This window comes from Xiphophorus couchianus, chromosome 12 (assembly GCF_001444195.1).
Source record: "Xiphophorus couchianus chromosome 12, X_couchianus-1.0, whole genome shotgun sequence".
In the NCBI taxonomy this organism is placed as follows: Eukaryota; Metazoa; Chordata; class Actinopteri; order Cyprinodontiformes; family Poeciliidae; genus Xiphophorus; species Xiphophorus couchianus.
Window position 1 is genome coordinate 15,987,969 of NC_040239.1, and position 24,392 is coordinate 16,012,360.

The following is a 24,392-nucleotide window of genomic DNA, read 5'->3' on the forward strand; positions in this document are numbered from 1 at the left end:
ATTAAAGCAGCTTATATTTAAAATGCAAACAAAATGCAGTTTGTGTATTTAACTTTACAACTTCAATAAAGTCAAGATAAAAACTCTGCTGAGAGTTTCCTTTTTTGAAAATGGAATTAAAATACCATCTGGTTGTTGTTTTACGTAATACACAATTTAACAATTAATTCTTAGATCATATATTTGAAATAAAAGTGGACAATGTCACACTGACAAATGTCAGTTTGTTTCATGTCACAAACTGACATGAAACAAACTGAAACTCAATTTGATTCATGTGAGATTTATGAAATATTAGTAGTAGTAGTAGTAGTAGTAGTAGTATTTTAGGCATCGGATTCATGATTTGTGAAATACATTGTGAAAATAGCTGATAAATAAGATTCTTGAAAAGCAGGGGTGGACTGTCTTGCCCAGGGCGCCACTATATAGCAACATCCGCCACTGAGAGAAATCCCTATCGCTGATGCGTCTTATGTCTCCAGTTTATTTTAGATTCTACGCTGTGGGTGGGGCTCCAAACCTGACCAATCAGCAGCGGTTTTATAGAATACGCTTGTGATTCTGGCCAATCGGATATGGCCTAACACAGGAACTCGGTACTACAGAAGGAGCAGCAGCGTTTTGTCAGCTGCGTCAACTACATAAGACAACAACAGCTTAACTCGGGCTGTTAATAAGTAGCAGCGAACTTTAACATGGCTGAAGCGAGGACTTTATTTTTATGGCACAAAGTTGGCAAACTTTAACAACAGGACTCAAAACGCGTTTTCCATCTATGACGAGCCCCATGAAGGCAAGAGCCTTATTGTCCTAGCTTGCTGGCTAACGTTAGTTAGCCATTTGTTTGTTGAGTTGCCGACATGGCTACTAGAGAGACATGTCAGCGGCAAACTTACCGGCGGCCGGCTGCCAGCATAAAGCAAGAGCAAGATGACGACTCTGATGTGGAGGAGACTCACATGGGGTTACGGAGGGCGGACGGACTGGAGTCCCAGATCATCCACAGTGGACACTTCATGGTGTCGTCGCCGCACAGCGAGCACCCCCCGAAGAAGGGTTACGACTTCGACACTGTCAACAAACAGACCTGCCAGACCTATCATTTTGGCAAGACGAGTACGTCGCACCTCTCCATAGATGCCTCTTTGACTAAGCTTTTTGAGTGCATGACCCTCGCTTATAGGTAAGCTTCAATTTGTCTGTCTGGTGTGTTTATGGTACATTCATTTTCATTTTAGCCCCTGGTGTTGCCAAGCTCATGTTCAGCTCTCCTCTCCAGTTAGCTGCAGTCACGAGTCTTCCCTCCTCATAACTTCCTGTTGCACCAATCTTTGACATGCACTAAATAATTTTGCCTTTTGTATCAGTGGGACAAAAATAAATAAACCTGTCCTGCCTCGCCTAACCCTGCCATAACCAGAAGTGAGCTTAGTAGGTAGTGAAAGAAGTGAGTTACTCAGTTATCAGTGCCAAACTATGGAAACTGTAACAAAGGAGGCATTATCAGCAAAATAACACTGATCTGCAAACAGAAAATGGCCCAATTTAAACATGTAGCATACTCTGACATTTGACTTTATCAGGTTGTGCATTGGCAGCATGTTACTACATCTTCTGAACCTCGACTGATTTGTTAGTATTTCTTCTGATGGTTTACAAGTCAAACTCGCATGATAAACTTAAGTAAAAGCTTAATTGATATCACATTATAACATGTAATTTATGTTTAGATTACCTTTAAATTCCCCACGTTGGGACACTTAACTCCTGGATAAAGTGGTATGAGGAAGATCAACCACAACAGTCTGACAGAACAGCTTTTATCCTTTGTTACAAAAGTGAACAGTCGGTTTGTTCTTCAAGGACAGACTGATGCTAAAGCAACACAGATGAGCACAATTGCTCTATTTTGTATGATGCATTGGAATGATGATAATCACATTGTAAATCAAAGTTATTTAACTTCCACCATCTTTTTTTCTTTCTGTAAGTCCACCTCTGAATATCAGCTGGTTAATTAATTAGACATTCTGCCTGGGTAGCCAAACTGGAGTTAGCTGAATAAACCACAGTCTGCCTATTGCAATTTTAAAACTATCTTAGCTTCATGGGAGAGATGGATGATGACCATTTAGTTTTTACATCTTGAAATATTTCCAAACAGTAGAGTTTGTCTTTCTTGTGCAGATATGACCTGGTGGGTCGGTCTATCAGACAAAACATTCTCACAGGAGAGCAGAAGAGGACAGTGGTGGATTTTTAGACCTTTGCCAAAGTATATAAGATCTATAGATAAGATTGGCTTCATACGTTAGCATCGGCCAATCACTAATCTCCTAAAATTAAGGAAATTGGCACCAATAAATCGACTGGCTGATAAATCAGTGCACTCATAGCTGTTACTGTTCATACATCCCGAGAAAACATACTCCGGCACTTTTTTCTGTTGTCTTATTAAATGTATTTTAAGCTGTAGGATTGGAATGAGCAAAGTTGTATTAAAGTTGAAAGATTGGATCCCAGTTATTCACTTACAAGGAAATTAATACTTACAGAGTGAGCTGTTAGCTAATCAGCAAAAAGGATATTGATGTTCTGTTGACGTTGCCATAACATCAGACACATTAAATTATGTAATTAACATGATTACTAACAGACATTAAGCTAACAGATCAATCTGATCCACACATTTGTGGAGTTAATATAATTGAAACTCTTTCTGAACTCATCCAAATAAAGTGGGACATTATAAAACTCAGCGTTTCGTAAAAAAGAGACTTTCACCCATAATGGCTACTGACGGACCGCTTGCTCTTTTAATAGGTAACACACTGTGCTTTGTAAGTGTGAGAGACTGCTCCACATAATGTGTTCATTGCATGAGTCAATTTATAATGCGGTGACCGCAGATGGTTGAATCAGCTCCAAAAGCGATAAAAATAAACTACAGTGATAAAATTCCTGTTAAAACAGAGCAACATAAAAAACACTCTCAAAATTCAAAAAACGGAAAAAATCTTCCTAACAACAAAAACTATTTGAGAGAATGAGGATGTTGGCAAGTAAGGAAATAGAAGAGAAATATAAGAAAAGCTTTTCATGAACACAAAAGTTATTTAAGAAAACAACCAAATACACAAACATAAATACAAATTGGAAATAAGGATATGGATTCAGTGTAATGCTTTTTAAATGGGCAAATAACTAAAATTGAAATAAAATATGAAAACATAGATAAAAATGTACATGCTAATATTGCTTAAAATAATAAGATATAAGCAGGTCATACTTGCTAAAAATGTTAATGACTAAAACAAAAAATCAAAATCAATTTTAAGCAATATTTTCACAAAATTCTGTTTACAACAGTAAAAATAAAAATAAAACAGTAAAAGATGTAAAGGGCAAAGTTCAGCCAAAAGCCAGACTGAATAGAGTTTTAGTTCAAGATTAAAAGTATCTAAACTCTTAGCTGCCTTCACATCTACCAGAAAGCCAAGTGAGAAAAATGATGATTAATAGATTATTTAATTCCACTGGTTATGTAGTGGGAACATTCATATAACTATAATAATAAGAAATATTATTTCCTCAGGAGTTTAAGAAAATGTTTTGGTTATAAATAAAAGCAGTAAGAGCATGTTTATATGTTTTAAATACTTTTGTAAACACCCCAATAGAATCTCATAAAAGTCGTCGTTTGTATTTTAGTAGCAAAATATTGTCTTTCTTATAGCGAATGAACAAGATTAAGTGTTTGTAATCATTTAGCTGCATTCCCAGCATTGGAAATAAAAATTTAGCTGCTGATTATGTTCGCAGGTAGTAAGATAAAAAAAAACCCTGTAAGGTTCACATTACCCATGGTTCTCTATTTACAGTTGCAGTGTCAGATCCAGCTGCTCAGAGGATTCCCTCCATCTTCACTCTAAATTAGCCTCACTGGAACAACTATTAATAGAGCGGTTACTGTTTAGTTGTTGTTACCAGTAAGCTGGATATCATGAGCAACATTTCCTCACAGCAACAGCGCCATTAAATTAACAAACTCTGCTCTCCTCTCTCTGTCAGTGTGTCCATGTCCACTTTCCTCCTGCTGTTACAAAACAGCGTCATGCAGTATGCTTGTTCAGCAAATTCTTTAGGAAAGTCTGAAAAAACAGGTTGAAAGGAAGGACAGATGGGTAATAAAAATGTGAGGAAACACAGAACAGGAAGAATGAAAACAAATCAAACTTTGGATTATGATTAAAAACACACATTACTGATGTTTAAATAATAAATTTGACTTTGGTCTTTGGTCTACTCCTCAGAGCTTACGACTCTGGGTTGTTCAAGTTTCAGTTTTTTTGTTGCTTGATGTTCTCTGATAATGAACAGTCTGTCCACATCCTGTAATTTTAGCGTTTTTCACTTATCTCAGATTTGGTAACCACACCGGCGTAGCTGGTGAGCTTAGATACAGTCTTTGTTTCTCAGGGTGCAGTCGGACTCATCGGTCTGTGTTATCAGGTACAAACCACCCATTCATTAGATTGCTGTTGTGATCAAATAAAAGTGTATTTCGTTTTAGCAAGAGTTAGGTTTCAGATTAAAATTTGTTGAGCTACACTGTTTTCAGATTTAAATTTGTTAGAGTTGGAAACCATGCATATTCTTTCTACCACTTCATAATTATGCGTTACTGTGTGTTTTGCTCATATAAAGTAAATTAAAATGCAAAAATATATTTGTAGTTTGTGATCCAGGGAACATTAGTATTCCCTGCAACTCCTACATTTTGTGTCTAGCTGTTAATTTGATGAAAAGAGATCCCTTTAGTGACTGGTACCACTGTTAATCTTTTTTATTTTCAGCGGGAAGTTGGTGTCTCCTAAATGGAAGAACTTTAAAGGTCTAAAACTGCTCTGGAGAGACAAGATCCGGCTGAACAATGCCATATGGAGAGCCTGGTACATGCAGTGTAAGAGCTCGACCTTCCAGTCTATTTTCAGTTGTTTATCTAAAAGATTACTTGACAGCGTACAGACACCATTATGATCTGACAAACTGTTAAATTATTTGTCTTATTAACTTGTCTTATTAACTCTTATTAAAGATGCAAGTATTGTTGCATCTTTAACATTATGCACTGCAAGTGATTTTTTTTTTAATGATAACTTGAATTTATGTGACTCAAATAAACTTTCTAAACTACTTTTAATTAATAACTTAAGCTCTCCTACTCCTTGGGAAATTTAACTGTACTTAATTAAAAATGGTCCTTTAACAAGATGACACTTTCTTAACCTATGTCTATATTTGAGAGGGGAAAAAAACGAAGATTTTTTTAATATTTTGAATTGAGGGTGAATTGTTTTGTTGTCTTCCCTCAGATGTGGAAAAAAGGGGGAATCCTGTTTGTCACTTTGTAACCCCACTAGATGGAAATATGGATTTGGACGTCCATCGCCCTGCAGAGGTAGGGACGGAGTATTTTGTGCAACTCTGTGTTTGTTGCTGACTTTAACGTAATGTTACGCATATAACTACTGTTCCCTGAAGGAGAGGAATGAGGTACAACACATAGAGTATGGGATATCACGCCCCCGCGTGGTCTAACTAAAGACACCTTTAATCACGCCGTTAGGCAAATGACGTGTGATGACGGGTGGCAGGCCCCGCCTGCATATAAATACACCCCCATCACAGTCATTATTCAGTTCGATGGCCGCTCTTCATCGAGCCAAGCTGATTAGCGGGGCAGAAAAAGGTGTTGTACCTGGTGTTGAAAAAGGGGCGTGATATCCCATACTCTATGTGTTGTACCAAGTGAATGGACTGAAAGGGAACTTCCTGTTTCTCTCCTTTCTTCAACAGGCTATTGCTTCAGACGGGAAAAACTGGAAAAGAAGAATTGAAATTGTGATAAGAGAATATCACAAATGGAGAACATACTTCAAAAAAAGGGTATTGTTGTTTTATAATATGATGCTTCAATAATTAAGGACATTTTGTAGATATTTCAATCTCTTTCTTTTCTTTTGTTTGGTATTAAAATATTATCCAATGTTGCTTCCACTGTCTTGCAGCTACAGAAACACAAAGATGATGACCTTTCCAGCTTACTTAAGGTATGGAAATGATGGCAATCATGTTAAAAGTCATAATCTATAATTTCATGATTCAAACACTCTGGAAACATATTGAATTTTGTTACAATATATAATTTGTCAAATGTATGACAAAAATAACATTTTTAGTTTCCAGAATTTATGTTTTATACTGTTACCTAAAAGATATAAATTAAAAATTTTGAATAAGAGCTTTTTACAATAATTCGAAACAAGATAGCAACCTTTGGTAACAAAAACTTATTCATTCAAAAATTAAACTATTTAATTATTTATATTTTTTTCTGTAAATCCATATAAATCTGGGCTTTCAATCAAACATAAGGTTCATCAATTTTGTTCAACTTAGATGCCAAAGCACAAATCAAGCATTAAAATTCCTGTTTCTGGTCATCATAAAGATCTGAAAGATTTATTTTTGACCCAGGATAACCCACGACTTTAAAGATTAATGTAACTGATATAAATTTGTCCAGATGTCCAAAAAATGCGAAATGGCCCTTTACATCGCAGCTGAAGTTATTTAATGATTTGTGGAAAACCAGATTAAAAATGACAAAACAAAGTAGTTTTTTTTCTTTTTTTTTGAAGTGCTAATTATCTCATAAAAAATGATCAAATTTGGAAACAGAAACATCATGGGGACTTTTTAATTTGCTGGCTGTCACAGCATTTTGAAGGGGTTTGAAAACACAAGCTGAAAAAAAATATTACATATTTGAGTGTTTGTAGTAAATGTCACAAGAAAAGAAGTTCTGTTTTGAAATGTGATTTTTATGAGGTTACTCTCTGAAATCACATGGCGTTTAATGTTTTTTTTTTTTTAACATTAAGTTTCTGCTGTTGTTTCAAGCTCTGTGTTTATAGTCTGTGCTCATATGTGAATGCACAGCTTGAGTGCTCTTTTCCTGTGTATAAATGAATGTGATCTTGATTATTTATGCATAAGAAGTGCAACCAGTCTGATCTAGACATGGGCCAGTATGAAGTTTTTACTGTGTGAAGATACAGTTTATACAGGAACACACAGATGGTTAATTACCAGCTGTTGCAGTGTCCTGCATTCACAGTATTAATACAAAAATTTAAAACAAGAATGATTGCCATGATTTTAGCATAACTACCTTCATTAAAATCTAAAAAGCAAACTTAATTGAATCTTGCTAAAGTGATGCTACATATTGGTTTACTATTATCAGATTCTGACTCACAGACACACACATGGATCTGCTTCAGCTAACATTATTTTTGACAAATCTAGGATTAAATTGTACTTTAAAGTCAAAAATAGTGACATGAAATGTAAATTAAAACGTTGAATTTGCCATTTTAAAATTACTCTGTTAATTAGGTGAATTTTAAGTAACCAAGTATTTTCTATAATATTTTATTTACTGCAGTCTGCTGCTTGATGGACAGTACTGCTCCAGCCACTAAACGTAACTGTTTAAAAAGAAAAAGATAGATTATTAGTAATTTCTTCTTTTTATAAATGAGAGATGTGTTGGAGTGAGTGTGTTGAAACTGTTAAGGGAGCAGCAGAACAGAAGAACTCTCCTCCAAACAGCCTGACAAAATTAATTAAACCGTTTAAAAGACTTTAAACAATGTGACGGAAATTTTACTGGTTTTGAAATATTGCTTTTTTTAAAGTTTTGTATGACTTTACACAAGTAATTGGCCTATTTTCCTCCCCGACGTCATCATTTCGGCAGGAGGAGTCAGGCAGTTGGACCAATTTTACGTCATTTACCCAGAATGCATTACAGTGTGAACAACATGGCGACTTTCCTGTGACAATATTTTATAAAAATTTATAAAAGCTAAATGACCTACAGTACTGTTACTGTATTGTTTTTACATCTGAGATAAATATTTTGTAAATAAATTCTATTGTTGCAACTAATCATGGATCCCTTTAAACAGCGTCACCTTAATAATGAATGATGCTTGTAAAATTACTACACTCACTATTGTTTGCAGCAATAAATATTTCCAGACACAATCCTTAAACATTGTTTGAAGATGGTCTTAGACACATCTTCTCGTCTTAATATCAATAATATTTTCTTACGATCAGGAGAAAAAGTTAAATATTAACTTCAATATTTAACAGCTCATCCTCAGGCAACAAGAGCCCTAAACTCCTATAGACTCATTATGTACCGACACCCTTTAGAGTTCTTCTTAATGTACTGCAGTATTTACATTTGTTGGTTTTATTTATCACACTGACTTTAAAACATTTGACCTGACTTAATGCTTTTGAACTGCAGGACCAGCGTATCAGTAAATTTTAGCTGCTTTGAGACCATAACATCTGAAGACCTTCACAAAGCCTCACATCAGTAACTGGCTCATGTCTAATCTGATCACTTCCTGGTGATAAACACTTACATAGCTTAAAGTTTTGCCCAGGAAATGCTAGTTTAAGATTGATGCATGCATTGAGATTATTCCACTCCTTGGTGGCTGTGCATCATACTGCATGCTTGTGTGACATTAACTGGCTTGGTGGTTGCATTTTGAATATTCAAAGGTGCCAGAGGAGCAGTTATCGCTGTTTGGGGAAGTCTTTCCAGACATGCTCCGTACTTCCTTTTATCAGGATGAAGAGGCTGCTGTGCGTCGAATGAGTCGCAGGCATATTGAAACGCCTGCGCCCATGGAGATGGACACCCTCTTTGACATGGACATTCTGATGTCCGAGTTCTCAGACACGTTATTTTCCACACTGACCTCACACCAGCCTTTGGGCTTGCCCAATCCAAGGGAAATTGGTGAGAATTTGTATATTACTTACCTTTAGGTTTGTGGATCCATTTTACCAGAATATATATTTCAAATATCACTTTGCTCCCCCCGTTCTCCTCTCCCTCCATCGCCGGCAGCTCATGCAGGGAATGCAGACATGATCCAACCTGGACTTATCCCCTTACAGCCCAACCTGGACTTCATGGACTCCTTTGATCCACTGCAAGGTTGCGGTACAGTTCCATCCTCCTCAGCAGCACTTCTAAACTAATAGAGCACAAAGTACAGGGCACAAGCGTACACATGTTCTAGTAACACTGCAGTAGTAGTCAGCTTAGCCTAACATAAAGCCTAGTGTGGTTTTACTAACCTCCAGCTAACATAGAGCCTCTTGTTCCAGACTTATTTCACAGCCTCCGTCAGCCTGTCCTTCCCTCTGTTTCCCCCACTGCAACATCTGTCACCCCTCAACCCAGCAGCAGCTCCCAGTCTCAGGTAAACATCAACCCAAGGCTCCTTCCCTAACTCACTCCAAAACAGCAAGTTTTTTTGCTTCGGAAATTTTTCTTAACTAGAATTTATGGTCAGCTTTTACAAACTTCTGTCATTTTCTTTCTTTCGTGTAGCTACACATACAATTAGTTTAACAGAATAACATTACTAAACTTGGTTTACCACATGTTTTACACATGACAGGTTAAACTGATCAACAATGAGGTTGTTCAAGATGTTAACACTCATTGAAAATGTGTATGAATTTATTTCAGATATCTGAGGTTGGGATAAAATTATATTTCACTCCTTTCACACCTTACTCCTAATAGTAGCTAGTATTGTCCTCACCTAAATGGTCTGTCTCTCTCTTTATTCACCATTAATTTGTCTGTATTTAGGTGTCGACTTAATGAGACCAGAGAGAATTCGTATAAAAAATTAACAAATACATTTGTTGCCATTGTTATAGAGACTGGAGCAGCAAATAGACTGCAATGAACTCGGTCAATAGTCTGTTTTGCTCCTGATATATTTGAAATAATATAATTTCCGTTTTATATAATGTCTTGGACATACTTGTAGTGTCTTTCAAAAGTATTTCACATTTTGTAAAGTTACAATCATGAATGTTGGTGTATTTTTTTCCTTATTGACCAACACAGAGTTGTGGTAATTGTGAAGTAGAAGGAAAATTATACTAGGGTTTTAAAAACATTACTGAAAGATAATGCAGCTCAACTGAGCTGATGTTTTGCAGAATAGCCTTTCTATGCAATTACAGCTGCAAACGTATTGCAAGCGCCTTTAAAAAACTAAAGACTTTGTCAATTTTTCTTTGCAAAATAGCTGAACTTGAGTGAGATTGAATGGGAAAAGTCTGTAATGAAACTTTAATGTTTTGTTAGGTCTGGACTTTGACTGGGACTTACTTTGATTTAAACATTTCCATCATAATTTCAGCTTTATAATCGATCTATAATATTGTTTTTCTGTATTTACCTGTTGGCTCCAACCAGTTGTCCCACACTCCTCTGTGATATTTTGAAATGCTGGCATACCAAAAAAAACCAACGTGGTTTTTCTTCATTAATAATAATATTTTTCTCAGGCCTTCTCATCCTGACCTCTGAAGTAAGCTGATTTTGCTGGATTTTATTCAGGAGTATTTAATGATACTCCTGAATAAATCCTGAATAAGTATTAATACTCCTGTTAAAATTTGTTTGTAAATTTTTTAAACCTTTTGAAAATCATGCGTCATTTTTTGCTTATTTCACCACAATCCACTACATTTTGCAAGTCTAGCTTTAAATTCTCACTAAATAGAGTTTGTGGATTGTTATGTAACAAAGAATGAATACTTTTGTAGGTCACTGACTGTAGCAGTTCATACTTTCCAATCTGCATCGGTTTGCTTGACTCCAGTCCTCAAGATCTAAAATCCTGCAACATTTAGATTGGTACATGCTAATATTGGAGATACCCTCTGCAGAGCTGAATGGTTCAGGTGTGCAGCAGAGAGAGATCTGATAGTAGCTCTCAAGGAATGAAGCTGAGCAACCCTGAACCACATCGATCCCATCCAACTGTCAAAAAGATGTTTTCATCAGAATAATTTCAGCTTGATCTTTTGTCACACCGAGGTTAGACAACATTTTTGTTCAAAGTCAGATCTAATTAAGATCTGTTTTGTCCTTAATATATACAACCAGATTTTGTCCTTAATATGTAATTTACACATTTATGGTCGTAGATATTTTCTGTTTTATAATTCTCTGTGTAGGGAGTTTAAAATGAACATGATTAACTCTTTTAGCTGCTTCAGATTAATTTAAACTCTTACTGATTGTCCCACAGATGTTGTTATGTATGATTTTGCATTGATGCATTTTAAGAGTTGCATAAAAGAAGAAAAACTAAACTTTAGTCATGTTCTAGTAGAGGACAGAAAGTTTCCAGCTAACATTAACTTTAAAGGATCTTGGTCAAATTTTTAAGAATATTGTGCCTAAAGGAAGATCTAAGTCTGTTTCCTTCTGTTATCTTTGCCAGGCCCCGTTAATGTCGTCTTTGCAGCTTTCACCCAACCAGATTATGCCTGCAGGCTCACTGTCCATCCACAGCCAGACCAGTCAGACAGACAGCGGTGGCGGAGGAGCCTATGTAGAGAACTACATGCCTCTGTTTGCCAGGCAGGTGGTCTCCAGCAATCAGTCCGCAGCTTCCCTCAACCCTCTGGTACCCTGCCTCCCGGGTCAGAACTTATCCTCCGCACCAGCCATGATTTCCTCACCTTTAAACAGCGGCTCAGTGCTGGATGAAACTGTTGCCCCCTCTGTGATAACGCACACAGCGCCCTCCACCGTCACCCCGTGCAACACTACCAGCACCGTCAGCCACGTCTCAGCTCCTCCATCCCAACTCCAGCTCCTCGCGCCGCTGCCTGCCACGCCCATCCAGCATCCTCAGGCCTTCGCTCTGCCTCGCCCCTTCCCGGCCAACAGCTCCAGCAAAGTCCGTCCTGTGACGAGGATTGCTCCTGCAAACGCACTTCCTTCTTCCCAGTTCATCCTCCCAGGTCTGTGGTCTGCCAGCAAATTCCTGCATGATTATCTTGTGATTTCTTATCAGAGAGTAGAAATGTGCCACTTTATTTACACGGGGTTACAAAAAAATGCTTTTTTGGAAGTTATCTGTGTTTTTTCAACTGAATTAGGACTATTTTGCACCACTGAATCCAAAAATGACACAAATTTTTCTCAATCAGGTTAGGTTTTTATTCTGATTTGATTCAGAGAAATCAGATCTTCTGACTAAATTGATGACATTTTTGTGACATTATCAGTTTGTTTTTGTTAAAATTTCTCATCCAAAAAAGGTTTTAGGAGGAAAACATTTTTTTTCTAACATAGTGTATTAATTAAATGTTACAAACTTAGATTTCTGTAAATTGAATAATAAACACTGATAAGGGTAAGTACAAGTAAATTGAATATTAGGTCTTCATTGTGCAAAATTTCCCATCTCTTTTCTATCCCGATGGAGTCTCTCCTCCTGCTTGTCACTAATTGATCCCAGATTCTCAGGAAACTCATCCATATGTGAAACAAGTCATGCATTTTGATGCTCATGTTGCATCCATAGTTCAGAAAGTTGACCTCAATGCAAAATCACAAAACCAATGTGATTTTTGGGTTCAGCACATCAAAATAACCCTAAAACCCTCAGACTGTTGACCAGTGTTACTAGAGGCACTTTCTCAATTGATTTGATTCACTGCGATAAGAATGTCAAACATTTACAGGGTAATTTGAACTTAAAACCAAACACTCATTTATCTACATGGTAGATGTTCACTCAGAAAACTTACCATTTTTATTTGATTATTTTATTTGTCAGTTAATATCCATCCACATACTTCATCTATTATTTATTTTCTCCTAAATATGAATGCACACATGTCGTTTCAGCCCCTTTTCAAGGTCATGCTAATGCTGTGATTGTTACATCTCCACCCTCCACCGGCGTGGTTATCACCCCTTCCCACCTTGGAGCGGTAAGGCTTTACTTAGTTGTACCAGATCAAATATAGAATTACAGTGTGACAATATTTTCATTTTCTGGTTATGAAAAAAATAACGTTTTACTAAGTAAACGTCCATGTTGGTCATTTTGGGTTAAAATCTCATTTAAGCTGTTATTTTCTGTCAGAGCCCTGGGTTTCAGGTTGTGCCTCATAACCAGAAGTCGCAGCAACCTGCCGTGCCTGAAGATAAGTCTTGCTTCAGAAAAAATCAGAAAGAGCCCTCAAGTGTCGGTGAGATTTCTCTATCTGAAACAATCTTCTGAGACTCTAAACTGCAGCAAAAATATTCCTATGATTTGAAAATCTTCACCTTTTCTTGTGTTTTAACTAGACTTTTTTACTTCAGTTTTATGCAATTTACCAACACATTGTAATACATAATAATAATATTTAACCCCTTCATGCATAGTGGTCACTACAGTGGACAGCTATCTGAAAGCCATTTTCTTATGCTTCTTGTTGATTTTTATGTTATAAATGCACACAGACCACTGAAGTGGACATTAATGCATCATAAAATGCACTATCAATTACTGGCCATCAGCTGCAAATGCAAGAAATTATTTTTGTTAAATCCAATATGGCCGACAGACAAAAAAGCATGAGAACCGACCCGGTCCCTCCTTCTACTGTAGACGACTCTTGCAGGTAAATAAAAAAATGTGATATCAGATAACCCCTAATGAACAATATTACTGATGTATTTTTCAAATAACAACTTTGTATTTGGAGAAAATTACAATTGATCACCTAAAAAAAATTTCCTACCTTTTTTATTCCTTAAGACAATAAATTAAAAAAATTGGGGGGAAAAAAACCTGACACAAAGGATCATAATTCATGCATGAAAGGGTTAGTAATCTGCCTCCTTTACTCTGCAATATATAAATAAAATTCAGTTTAAAATTTTCCCCTCAAAAGCCACTGAGTTACAGCATTTGTTAATCAATTTTCTGAAAACAGAAACAGTATGGCTCGACTGCAAACTTTGAAAGGAGCACATTAGCCAGAGAATGATCAAAGAGATCTAATTGGTGAACTCTGGAGGAGTTGCAGAAATCCACATCTCAAATGTTCACAGGACATCTATTACTTGTTGACCCCCACAAATTGGGTTTTTACTGAATACTAACAAGAAAACGGCATAAGAAATCTGGCTAGCAGCAAACATGTGGAAGAAAGTTCTCCAGTTAGAAGAGAACAAAATATGACTTTTTGGCTTACATGTGAAAAACAGACACACCATCTCCAAGGTGAGACATGGAGGTGAAAGGGTCATATGCCTTTTTAAAGCAGGAACAGGAAAGCTAGTCAGAATAGATGGTGTGATGATAAGAGACAGTTTTGTAAGAAAACCTACTAGAGGCAGCAGAAGAGTTGAGGCCGAGGACTTTCTTCAGAGATGAAGCCAAACTTCTTGATCCTGTAACTGTAGCAGAAAGTGTTTCTGCAAATATTCACTCAGGTGGGGGCAAATTTGTAAGAAGATTTTGAAAGCCATACATTTTCCTTTCAACAGTGCACTACTTTGGATCAAAACTCCCAGTAAACAAATCAAAGTTTGTTGTAATGTTCAAAAAGATGAAAAGCTTAACAGAGGATGAAAGCTTTTGCAAGTGGCTTCATTCTAAATAACCAATCTTTTTCTTTGCAGGTCAAAGTCAGACCGGATCCAGTCAAGGGTCACCTTGTGGTTTAGATCAGGTTCCCAGTCCTCAATCTATAATCAGCGGCAGCAGCAAACCTCTGGTAAAGAGCGAGCACAATCAGGTTTGTATTTGTGTTTGGGTTTTATCAAGAATATCAAAAATGAATAATCCTTAGTTTCTGTTTATCCCTTTAACACACACTCTTATCTCTAATAACTTATGTAACAGAACCGTCACATATCTGCTGAACAAAAGAGACGATCAAATATCAACATTGGCTTTAAGACACTCGGCAACCTTGTTCCCACTCTGAAGTCACAATCGAACGTAAGTCTGGAATCTTTTCTTCTAAAAAAAAAAACAACAACCCTGTAGCCGATTATTAACATGCCTCCTAATGTTCACCTGCCACCATGTTTCTTCACTGCTTGCCTCTAGATTACAAATGCAGTCACTCTACAGAAGACAGTGGAGCACATTGGGAAGCTCCAGCAGGAGCGGCAGCAGCTGCAGGATGAGGTCAAGAAGCTACGGGAGGAAATAGAGGAGCTCAATGCTTCCATTAGGTCTGTCAGAATTACACATTCGCTGACATTTTGTGATGGTTTAACTCTAAAAATAATAATTTGTGATATGCTGAGTTGGTGGGAGAATTAGGGTTCTATAATAAACTATGCCAATTTTAAACAAGGTATTGTATTTACAACTGGAGCATCTGATTAGCCTCTCAAAAGCTCAAATATTACTTGAACTATGACCCCAAATCACAGAGTTGGAAAAAGAGACTTTATAGACTCAGAGATAGGAAATCGGTATCCCTGACTCCATTTCTGTAGTTTTTCTGACCATGCTGCCAGACAGAGATTTAAATCAAATGAGGTGGATTAGCAGTGCTTGAAAATGGTGTCAGTTTAAGGTGGATTATGTCCTCTGTTGCCCTGATGTTGAGCTGTTGGGATAGTCTTCAGTCAGAAGCTGTGTCAGGGTTGTTGCAAGACTGACTGCTACTGGAGACCCTTCCTGCCCACAGCAACGCCATCCACAATGACTCTTTGAAGATACTTGGACAATACGCAATACAACATTCATTCTCCCATTGGGATGAGAGACGTCTTAATTCTTTTTTTTTTTTTTACATTTTCTGCACAACATCTGATAAGAAAGTGTATCATCATATTAATAAATCATTTTGTTTTTCTATTTTTAACTAAAAACTGATAAAAATCTTATAATTAAGCACTCCATCCACAATTAACAAAGGACCTCATACTGTCATTGATATAAACATTAAGTCAAGGTTATGTGGGTGTTTTCTGCCGTCATTGAGGGCAGAAAGAGGACACACAATTGTTTGGCTTCACCAAAACATTTACTGGATAACACTTCAGAAAATGGCCAAAAATATGGAAATTCAGCCAGGGTATGTAAACTTATGGCCACAGCTGTAAACCTCCAGGCTGGAGTCATAGAAGAAGTTCATCTTTTATGTTTCTGAGCAGAGAAGTTATCAGCTTAAAAACCTGAACGGAGAATCTAGTTTCCCTTTAATGACCTTTTGCATCTCCGGTGCTTCATCTGTCTTAATTCAAATACATTACAACCATTCAAAACACTAAACTTGAACAACACTGTTCACTGACGTCATGCTTGACAAACGAACTCCCTGCATCTCTCCCACAGCTTGTGTCAGGAGCAGCTGCCTGCGACGGGCGTGCCGATGAGCAAAAATCGCTCTGATCTCATGCAGGACAAGTTCAATGAATATGTGAAGAACCGCACTCTCCAGAACTGGAAGTTCTGGATTGTATCCTTCAGAGAAAGCATGCCCAACTTTTTAATACTTAAGGAGTATTGTGTTTTTACTCATGTGGAAATTGTTCCAATCCTCTTTTATGAACAAAGACGCAGACAGAAGGATCTGTGCCAGCAGGTTCAAGCAGAAAGCTCACCTCTGCTGCGCTTCATTACAAATGGAAAAACGGGTGCTTGTCGGTACATAAGATTATTTCAGTAAAGAATGTGATGAATGTTGTGTGGGAGCCGGTGAGACATGATGATCTTGCACTGAGTCATTTCATAAGTGACTCAGTTTGTCCCTCATGGGTAATTCTGTAGCCACAGTAGATCTTCACAGTGAAACATCTTCTGAAAAGCAGATTGCATTGACAGATAGTGAGTCGGGGTATTTGCAGTGTTCCCAGTTGCATCATACATTTTTGCATAGGAAATGTACAACATTATTTTAGAGCTTTCTGAACAGACTGGGTTTTTTTGATTTTCTGAATAATGACCCATCAGCGAGTCAGCATGATGTCAAAGTTTATGCGGCTCAGATCGGCTGGGCCATCAGGTCAATAGTTCTCTGGTCTTTTTTTTTTTTTTTTTTTTAAATTCCCTTCTTTGCTTTGTTTTGTCTCACTTCACTTTAGACACCATTTTACACCCATTCAAAGTCTTTTCATTCTCCTCCATTCCAAGAAATTTGCCTTGGATAGACGATTTACACTCCACAGAGATATTTCTCTCCTAATGAAGCCAATGTACATAGATTAATAAAAACATTATTTAAAGAATCACTTATTCATTTAAAACACCTTGGAACCAACACATGCTACTCCAGCCTCTACTCATATTATTGCAGAACTACTTATTCAGATAGCTTTCTTCTGAACATGTTCATCTCAGTGTCTGTTGATAAATTTGACTGATTCAGGAAGGAATGAAAGCTTGTAGAGAAAATCTCTCCATCTTCATATCTGAATGCAGAACATGAACAGGAGCTGTTAAAACACTGGCCTCTAGGGGAGCTGTTGTATCCATAATCTGACCTGCTGTCTTAAATCAGAGCTAAAATCTGAGCTTTTGATTTTGCAGTTAAGATACCCAAACAGCATTCAGTGCCAGACCTTTAAAGTGGACTCAGTTGCCTCTCTGTAAAATATCATTATAGAATCTGTACAAACACCAAACATCCTTACTGTGATCAGAGCACAAACGCTGTTCGCTAGTGTTTGCCCCAAAAGTCATTATCACACCAGATCTCACACACGCCCAATGCACAGTTGTGGGGTTTTCCATTAGCATTTGACAATTTTAAAACATATTAATTTGTCTGAAAGCTAATGCAGTCAATGGGATAAATAAAAAAGTGAACTGATTCAGAATTGTGTGGCCCCCGTGCTGCTTAATGATGCCATAAATCAGACATAAAACCCCTTCGTCTCTGTTTTTTCACCTATTTATTCTTCATAAACTCATCAGTGAAGCCTTTTTCTGATAAATCATAATGAATCGATTATTGGAATAATCAACTTTTTAATCGATTAATCATTAGCTGGGAAAAAAAAACAAGTCAGAGCAGTATTTAAGCCAAAACTGTGCAAAAATATATACATTTTGCATTTAAGATATAAAAAAACTCCTTTCTCTGTGCATATGTTCTACCCAGAATACGTCACGTGGCATAGTTTTCATCCAGTTCAAAATCTGAAAAGAAAAATCTCATGTGAAGCTCCTTTTGCCAACAGATCAGTATTTGTGCTCAGTGAAGCAGAAAAAACTGAGCTTTAACATGTTGATATTAGAAGTATTCCTAACTGCATTAACTGGTAGTAAAATGTTTATTATTTAAAGAATGAATTTAATTATATATATAGTATTGTATAAAAAGCCTTCAGTGGTTTTAAGTGAAAAACCTGCAGAATGTGCCAAATGTTTTTATCTGAGTCATCGATTCATAGTCTTGACTGGATCTGGCTTTGTGTTGTTTGTGATTTTTGTTATATACTGTAGTGTTAAATCAAAACTTCTTTATGGGGCATAAAGAAGTTTTGATTTAACACTACAGTTTGTTAAAGACGCTCTAATGACGAACAGTATCTCCAGTGACGTCGCGTTGTGGTTTCTAATGTTTCTCGGGTTGAACCAGCACTGTTCAAGATGGTGGAAACTTACCTGAGCCAAGTTCAACTTTCACTTTGTGTCATTAATAATCAGTTAAGGAGAGATAAAAATCTGACTGATGATCTGCAAAGCAAAATACTGAAAAATTTAATATATATTTTTTGTTTTGGTCATCAATAAATGCATCAAACTAAGACATTCCACTTTGTTTGGACTATAAAGCATCAACAACTTTGATACAGTTTGTTTGTTTGACACAATAAATAAATGGATGCACAAGGTTTCCCCCAGAAAACTTGCTAAGCCTGGTGGTCGGGGCGCTCAGCAGTCATTCATCCAGCGACCCGTTGTGTTTTTGAGTTACTTTTTTTTTTAAAGTTGACAGGAAATTTTAAAATATCACTTGATAATTATGTGTTATTGAAAAATTGGAAGATTAATATCTGAACACCAACTATAAAGTCTTAAAAAATGCAGACCTTTAAAAGAACTTGAATAAATAAACTATGCTAAGCCTGGTGGGGCACAAGTAAAGCCTGGTGGGCCGTCAGGGAAACCCTGATGCATAAATAAGGCAGATATTGTAATTTCTCTATTTTCTGTCTGATTGAACACTGATACCTCTACCAAAGAACCTGCAGCACACATTTGCTTTTTCTGTTTTACAGGATTGGAAAATAAAAAAAAGAAAAAATATATATTCCTATCAAAAGGGATAAGCCGTATTGGTGCATCTTTAGTTTCAGGTTTTTCATTGTTTGGTAAAGGGGTAACGCCTCTCATTAGTGTCTTATTCCTTCGATTCTGCTGGACCAAAACATCTGGATAGGTGTTTATTTTCCATTCAATCCTCAGTATTTTATGTTTTATTCTTCCTTTCTGGTACTGAAATACAAACAGGCACTTTTAGAAAAGACTGAAAAGCTAAAATAAAAATGTGAGAGTTGCGGATGTTTTGTTAGACGTTATGTGTTACATTGTGTGTTTGGTGTTGAATGATGCTGAATTTATCCTTGACTGGTGCGCCTCAGTTCAGCATCATCATCAAACCACTGTTTGAGTCGTTCAGTGGGATGGTTTCAACGACGAGCAGGGAAGAGCTGTGTCACACCACGCTGCAGTGGCTCGACAATCACTGCTCCCTTCCTGTCCTCAGACCCAGTAAGTAAAACATCATCTGTTTAAATCAGGATTAGGTCATACTTGATTGGTTATGGATCATCTGCAGTAATAATGAGCCAGACTTTATTTTCAAAAAATATATATCTGTCACAAAAGTCCCCAATAAAATGCTTTTTACTTTGTTTTGGTTGTGATGTGAGAAAATGTCGAACATTTAGGTGGGTGTGATTACTTTTTTCAAGGCCATGTAAATGATCTGCTTTGATAAGAAGCTTTAATTCTCAAAATGGGTTTCCCTCTGGATTGGGTCAGACATGTTAAATGGTTTTTGCTTCACAACAAAGCCTGACGTTGTAAATGAAGAATTGTAACACGAGAAAGATTTCTGTCCCTCAGATTCACATTTCATGTTGCAACCTAATTAGCTTCTTAGTAGGTTTTTAGTGTTGGTGTTTTCTTGATGTTTGTTTGTTTGTTTTTTCAGATGTGTTGATTGCTACATAGAGATTTTGTTCAGCAAAATAAATGCAGATCAGCACTTGTCAGATTTCACATTATAGGTTGTGGAGTTTTGTGCCGTTGTGGAAAGGTTTAAATATCCCACTATGTGTCATCAGCCACATGAACTGGGTCAATAAATTTCAGCAAACTCATGATGATTTTTTATTTTTTTCTCCCAAAACGGTCTTTATTTGTAGCTGAAAAGTGTGTTCACTTCGAGCACTTCCTGATGCGTATCGCCATGAGATAAGCATAGGAAATGTTTATTGGCTTAAGAGTGGCTCCGCACTTTTTATGTTTTACTTTCTAAATCAATTTTGTGGTGTTGCATTGCATCTGTGTTGAGCAGCAGTGTTTTTGCTTTGATTAGTCATTTTAAACATACAGTGTTGGTGTATTAAAGTAAAAAAAACATAAAAACCTCTGTGGGGGCATAGAGTTCTGTGACTCTGTCGGTCCTCTCTGGGAAAACACTCAGTATTTCTGCTCATGCTCTGCAGTCACATTTCTTGCGGCCCACAGATTTAATATGCAACCTGTTTGCTTTTCTCATTAATCCTGTCGTCAGCTAAAGGAGGAAACTGTTTTCAGAAACCAAAAAAAAATGTCTCGGCGAAGTTTTCCTTGCGTCTGTGGGGCATTTTGCTGTGCCACATTAGATTATAGGTTATTAGAAGTTTGTTTTCTATCTGAATTCTTTCTGATAAGTTCTTCACATTTTTGGATAACTATGTGCAAAAAGCTTTAAAATAAGATCATTTTAATTCAGTTGAAAATATTTATTTACTGCTGAAAAATCAAGGATTTTTTCCACCACATTGCTTATGTTTCCAGTTTTTAATAATGTGCTGGCCAGTTCTTAACTCAGTTTTTGTAGTTTCTTCTAATTTGTTCTCTAATGATTTGTTCCTTCTTAAACAAATTAATAACTCTTAATTGACCTCTGGATGTGTCTCTCCACGTAGTTGTTTAGGAAATGCATCAGTCGGGGTTAAATAACTTTTTGCCAGCTGAAGAATAATCACTCGTGCAGTAATTATCCTGATGAACTTAATAAACTAGAGTATGAATAAATGTTTTCTGTACATGTTATTTGAATTGTTTAAATTGCCAAATAGTTCTAAAAAATATCCTGCAGTGTTGTAAAGATGAGGAGGATGTATTAAGTTCACGATGATGAATATTAGAGCACTGATTTCAGGTTTTGTTTTAAAGAAACCTTTTTTTTTTTTTTCCTTCTCTTTCCCTCTCAGTGGTGCTGAGTTCACTCCGTCAGCTGTGCACTACTACGTCCATCCTCAGCGATCCCTCCCTGCTTCCTGCTGAAGCCCTTGAGGCTGCCGCTAGCAAAGACGTGTAGCCGTCCTCTCAGGAGTGGATGCGACCCAAAAGCCACTTGAACATTTTTCAGCATCAAAACCGTTTTCCTGCAACATCGCCGCGTCTTCCAAAGACTCAGAAGTTCCCAGACGAATTGGTGAAACGAGAACTGTAACATGGGATTACTGTTACTCTGAATGTAACGGCTTTACATCTGGTCCGCTACGTAATGACTGGTGGGAGAATAATGCAGTAGATGCCACCTTGACCTGCAGAGGTTATCTAAACACTTCATTGGAAGCTGGTACTTGTGTTTTCATTCTTCATCATAGAAAGTTGTTTTCTAATACAAAGATGCAGATTAAGAAAGGGAAACGCTGAATGAATTTGCACCAGGAGGAAACTGTGATATTTTTATTTTTATTTCCCCAGAGAAAGCTGGAGTTTGTTTATTTTGCAGCCGATCATCAGTTCATGTTGGGCTGCGCCTTGTGGGCAGCAGAGATTTGAGTTTCCTATCACTCATTGACTCAGGTGAATATCATGCTGCCAGTGATCTCTTCTGCTCGCTTGATGGTAGACATGGGCCGGTATCATAATCTGTAAAAATATTATGGTTTCGTCTTACCACCAAACACAAACTCACCATCTTTATTCACAATGTGCAAAACAGAACAGCATCAGTTCTCCCTACTGCTGCTATATCACTGCATTAACTACAACAGTTATAGTAATATAACATTTTTACTCATTGCTGATTTGAAGTTCCAAAAATATAGAATAAACACCAATTTCGATCATAGTTGTCCATACATATATTCTGTTTATTTTATGTACCTTAACAGTTATATAAGTTATATCTTTTTGTGAACAGAAATGCCTCCAAAGAGCTAAATGTGTCTGTTATAAACAAGGGGAGATTACAGCAAGCCTGTTTTTTTGTTAGCAAGCTGACCTGCAGTGTGCAGCAGGAGGTGGAAACAGGAAAGCTCTGCATCACTCGATGCTTCACACACCTTGAGAAATCTCAGGTTGCTCTTGCACTTCATCCTTCTCGTTAATAAAATGACTTTAAGTTGTAGAAAATGTAAATTTTAGCAATGTTTTTTTTTTTGTTTGTTTTTTGTTGTTTTTTTAACGCTGGAACTTTCTAAAACATCAGTACCGGTCCCATGTCTATCTCTTATTTTCTCCATCCATTCTGAACTTCTTCCTTTTCGGGCATGCAAAATATTTCTCCCGGGTTTGAGTTTCAAAACACAGCTGCCATTTTGTGTGTTTTAACAGCAGCATGGAGCCATATTTACAGCCCTCATAGGGAGCTAAACCAACAGTCCTACGCAGTACGAATTATGTGTACAGATTACATTTACATGCAGTATTACTCTGCTGAGTCTTTTCTTGATGCTGGTGTTCACTCAGGGCTACACTTCTGCAGAAAATCAAGACCTTTGTCCTTTTCAGCAGACATCTGCATTATGGGCTGATTTCTTTGTTTTAAGCTTTTTACCTTAATTTGTAACAGATCAACCAAAGCCATATCAAGGAGGAGAGTGAGTCATCCATAAGGTGTATCAAAGAGATTAGTCTGATTCACGGATTTAGAGTAAAACTCCAGACAGACGTCTCTGACCTCCGTCAGCCTTAAGGTCAAAGTGTCCTTACCTGTGGTCTCTGCAGTGTCTTTGCTTTTATTTGTTGCTCTTCACTCCTCAGGCAGATCTTGTATTGTTTTGGTTTTTGTTCTGCAGAACATTGACGTTTACAGAAGCAAAATGCACCAACTGTGTTTGTTTGAATGTTCATGTTGATAGTGTAAAGCCTTTTAGTGGAGATTATGAATCTTTTTAGAGATTCAGCTTTTCGACATGGTAATTAACTTGTGAAAATGAAAAAAAAAAAAAAGCAAAAAAACCCGGATGCAGTGATAAAAAGACTGCAACTATGCATCATGTGTAATATACAGATCAAATATGAAAGGAGTTGGATTACACAAGTGGCAACAAGGGGAGCATGTCGAGTCTTCCCTGACTGATGAATCACATACCTGATCAAACCCCACATTTTATTATTTATTGTCATGAGAACATTCAACAGATTGTCAGCAAAGAACCTTGAAGAAATGCTTTTGAAGAGATGCTGTTTGCAGTGGTTGGATCAGAGACTTGGTGAGACGCTGTGCCTTTAAGATCATTTGCAGTCATACATTAAAAATTGTGCACATGGGAACTTTAAACAATCACTTGTGAGCTAAAATTGTTTACTGCGTCTTCAGATTATTCATCGCATATCTGAATGCAGCAGCTGCCAGTTGTAATCTCCTGTTGTTTGCAAGAAGTTTCTCCTTCAAACTCTGCTGTGTGTGTGTGTGTGTGTGTGTGTTATCTTCAGTTGTTTTAACCTTATTCTGACAGAAAGGCGGGTTTCCAGGTTAATTTGTCCTTTTCTGTGAGACTTGCATGTGTTTTCTTGTACAGTATGTCACTGCAGATGGGATCTGCATATTAGTTCTTCCTGTTTCTGTGGTATTTTTGTTTAAGAAATATCTTATGCATTATATGAGAAGTGTTCAAGTTCTCCAGGGTTGACATGCAACTCGTTGTAAAAATGACTTTGCATCACAATAAATACAAGTAAAATGAACTTCTGGCTTTTATTTTCAATAAATAGCATTTGTTTTTAAATAAATATTAATTGTTTAGTGCATTAGAATTCTAAAAAAAACCACATCTCCATTCAAAAACAAAAGGCAAACAGCCTTAAGACTTCATCAGAGATTCGACTTGCTAGGTCTTTCTTCTAGTACAAACTCCAGGAAACACTGAGCAAACATATCAGCTTCAGGGTCATCTTTAAATTTAGGGAGGCTGCAGCTCTGAGGGGCCGTAGAGTTACTCAGTCGCTTCTCCACGTCTTTAATGTACTGGGCGGCGATCTTCAGTGTTT

The 24,392-nt window shown here is 37.0% G+C and overlaps 1 protein-coding gene across 4 annotated transcripts; it reads left to right on the plus strand.

Annotated features, from left to right (window-relative positions):
* The first annotated feature begins 589 nt into the window (after nucleotides 1-589).
* mlxip (MLX interacting protein) lies at nucleotides 590-24,086 on the plus strand. Of its 4 annotated transcripts, XM_028033916.1 has the most exons (18): nucleotides 590-1,186; nucleotides 4,860-4,966; nucleotides 5,379-5,464; nucleotides 5,863-5,952; nucleotides 6,075-6,116; nucleotides 8,656-8,896; nucleotides 9,008-9,103; nucleotides 9,271-9,365; nucleotides 11,418-11,619; nucleotides 11,719-11,943; nucleotides 12,836-12,921; nucleotides 13,077-13,182; nucleotides 14,606-14,721; nucleotides 14,829-14,927; nucleotides 15,039-15,166; nucleotides 16,281-16,404; nucleotides 19,535-19,664; nucleotides 21,380-24,086. In XM_028033916.1, exons 1-18 carry the CDS (start codon nucleotides 864-866, stop codon nucleotides 21,484-21,486), a joined length of 2,403 nt encoding a protein of 800 aa, XP_027889717.1. In that variant the 5' UTR covers nucleotides 590-863; the 3' UTR covers nucleotides 21,487-24,086. The 4 variants fall into 4 exon arrangements, with proteins under 4 accessions (XP_027889717.1, XP_027889714.1, XP_027889715.1 ...); XM_028033913.1 differs by having other exon boundaries at nucleotides 11,418-11,943; XM_028033914.1 differs by having other exon boundaries at nucleotides 9,008-9,097; nucleotides 11,418-11,943.
* Nucleotides 24,087-24,392: the final 306 nt, after the last annotated feature.

Coding starts and splice junctions, on each gene's coding strand:
- mlxip (XM_028033913.1), top strand. CDS start 864: ATGGCTACTAGAGAGACATGTCAGCGGCAAACTTACCGGCGGCCGGCT. Junction 11,944..12,835: donor TTCCCAGTTCATCCTCCCAG/GTCTGTGGTCTG, acceptor ATGTCGTTTCAG/CCCCTTTTCAAGGTCATGCT. Junction 13,183..14,605: donor GAAAGAGCCCTCAAGTGTCG/GTGAGATTTCTC, acceptor TTTTCTTTGCAG/GTCAAAGTCAGACCGGATCC.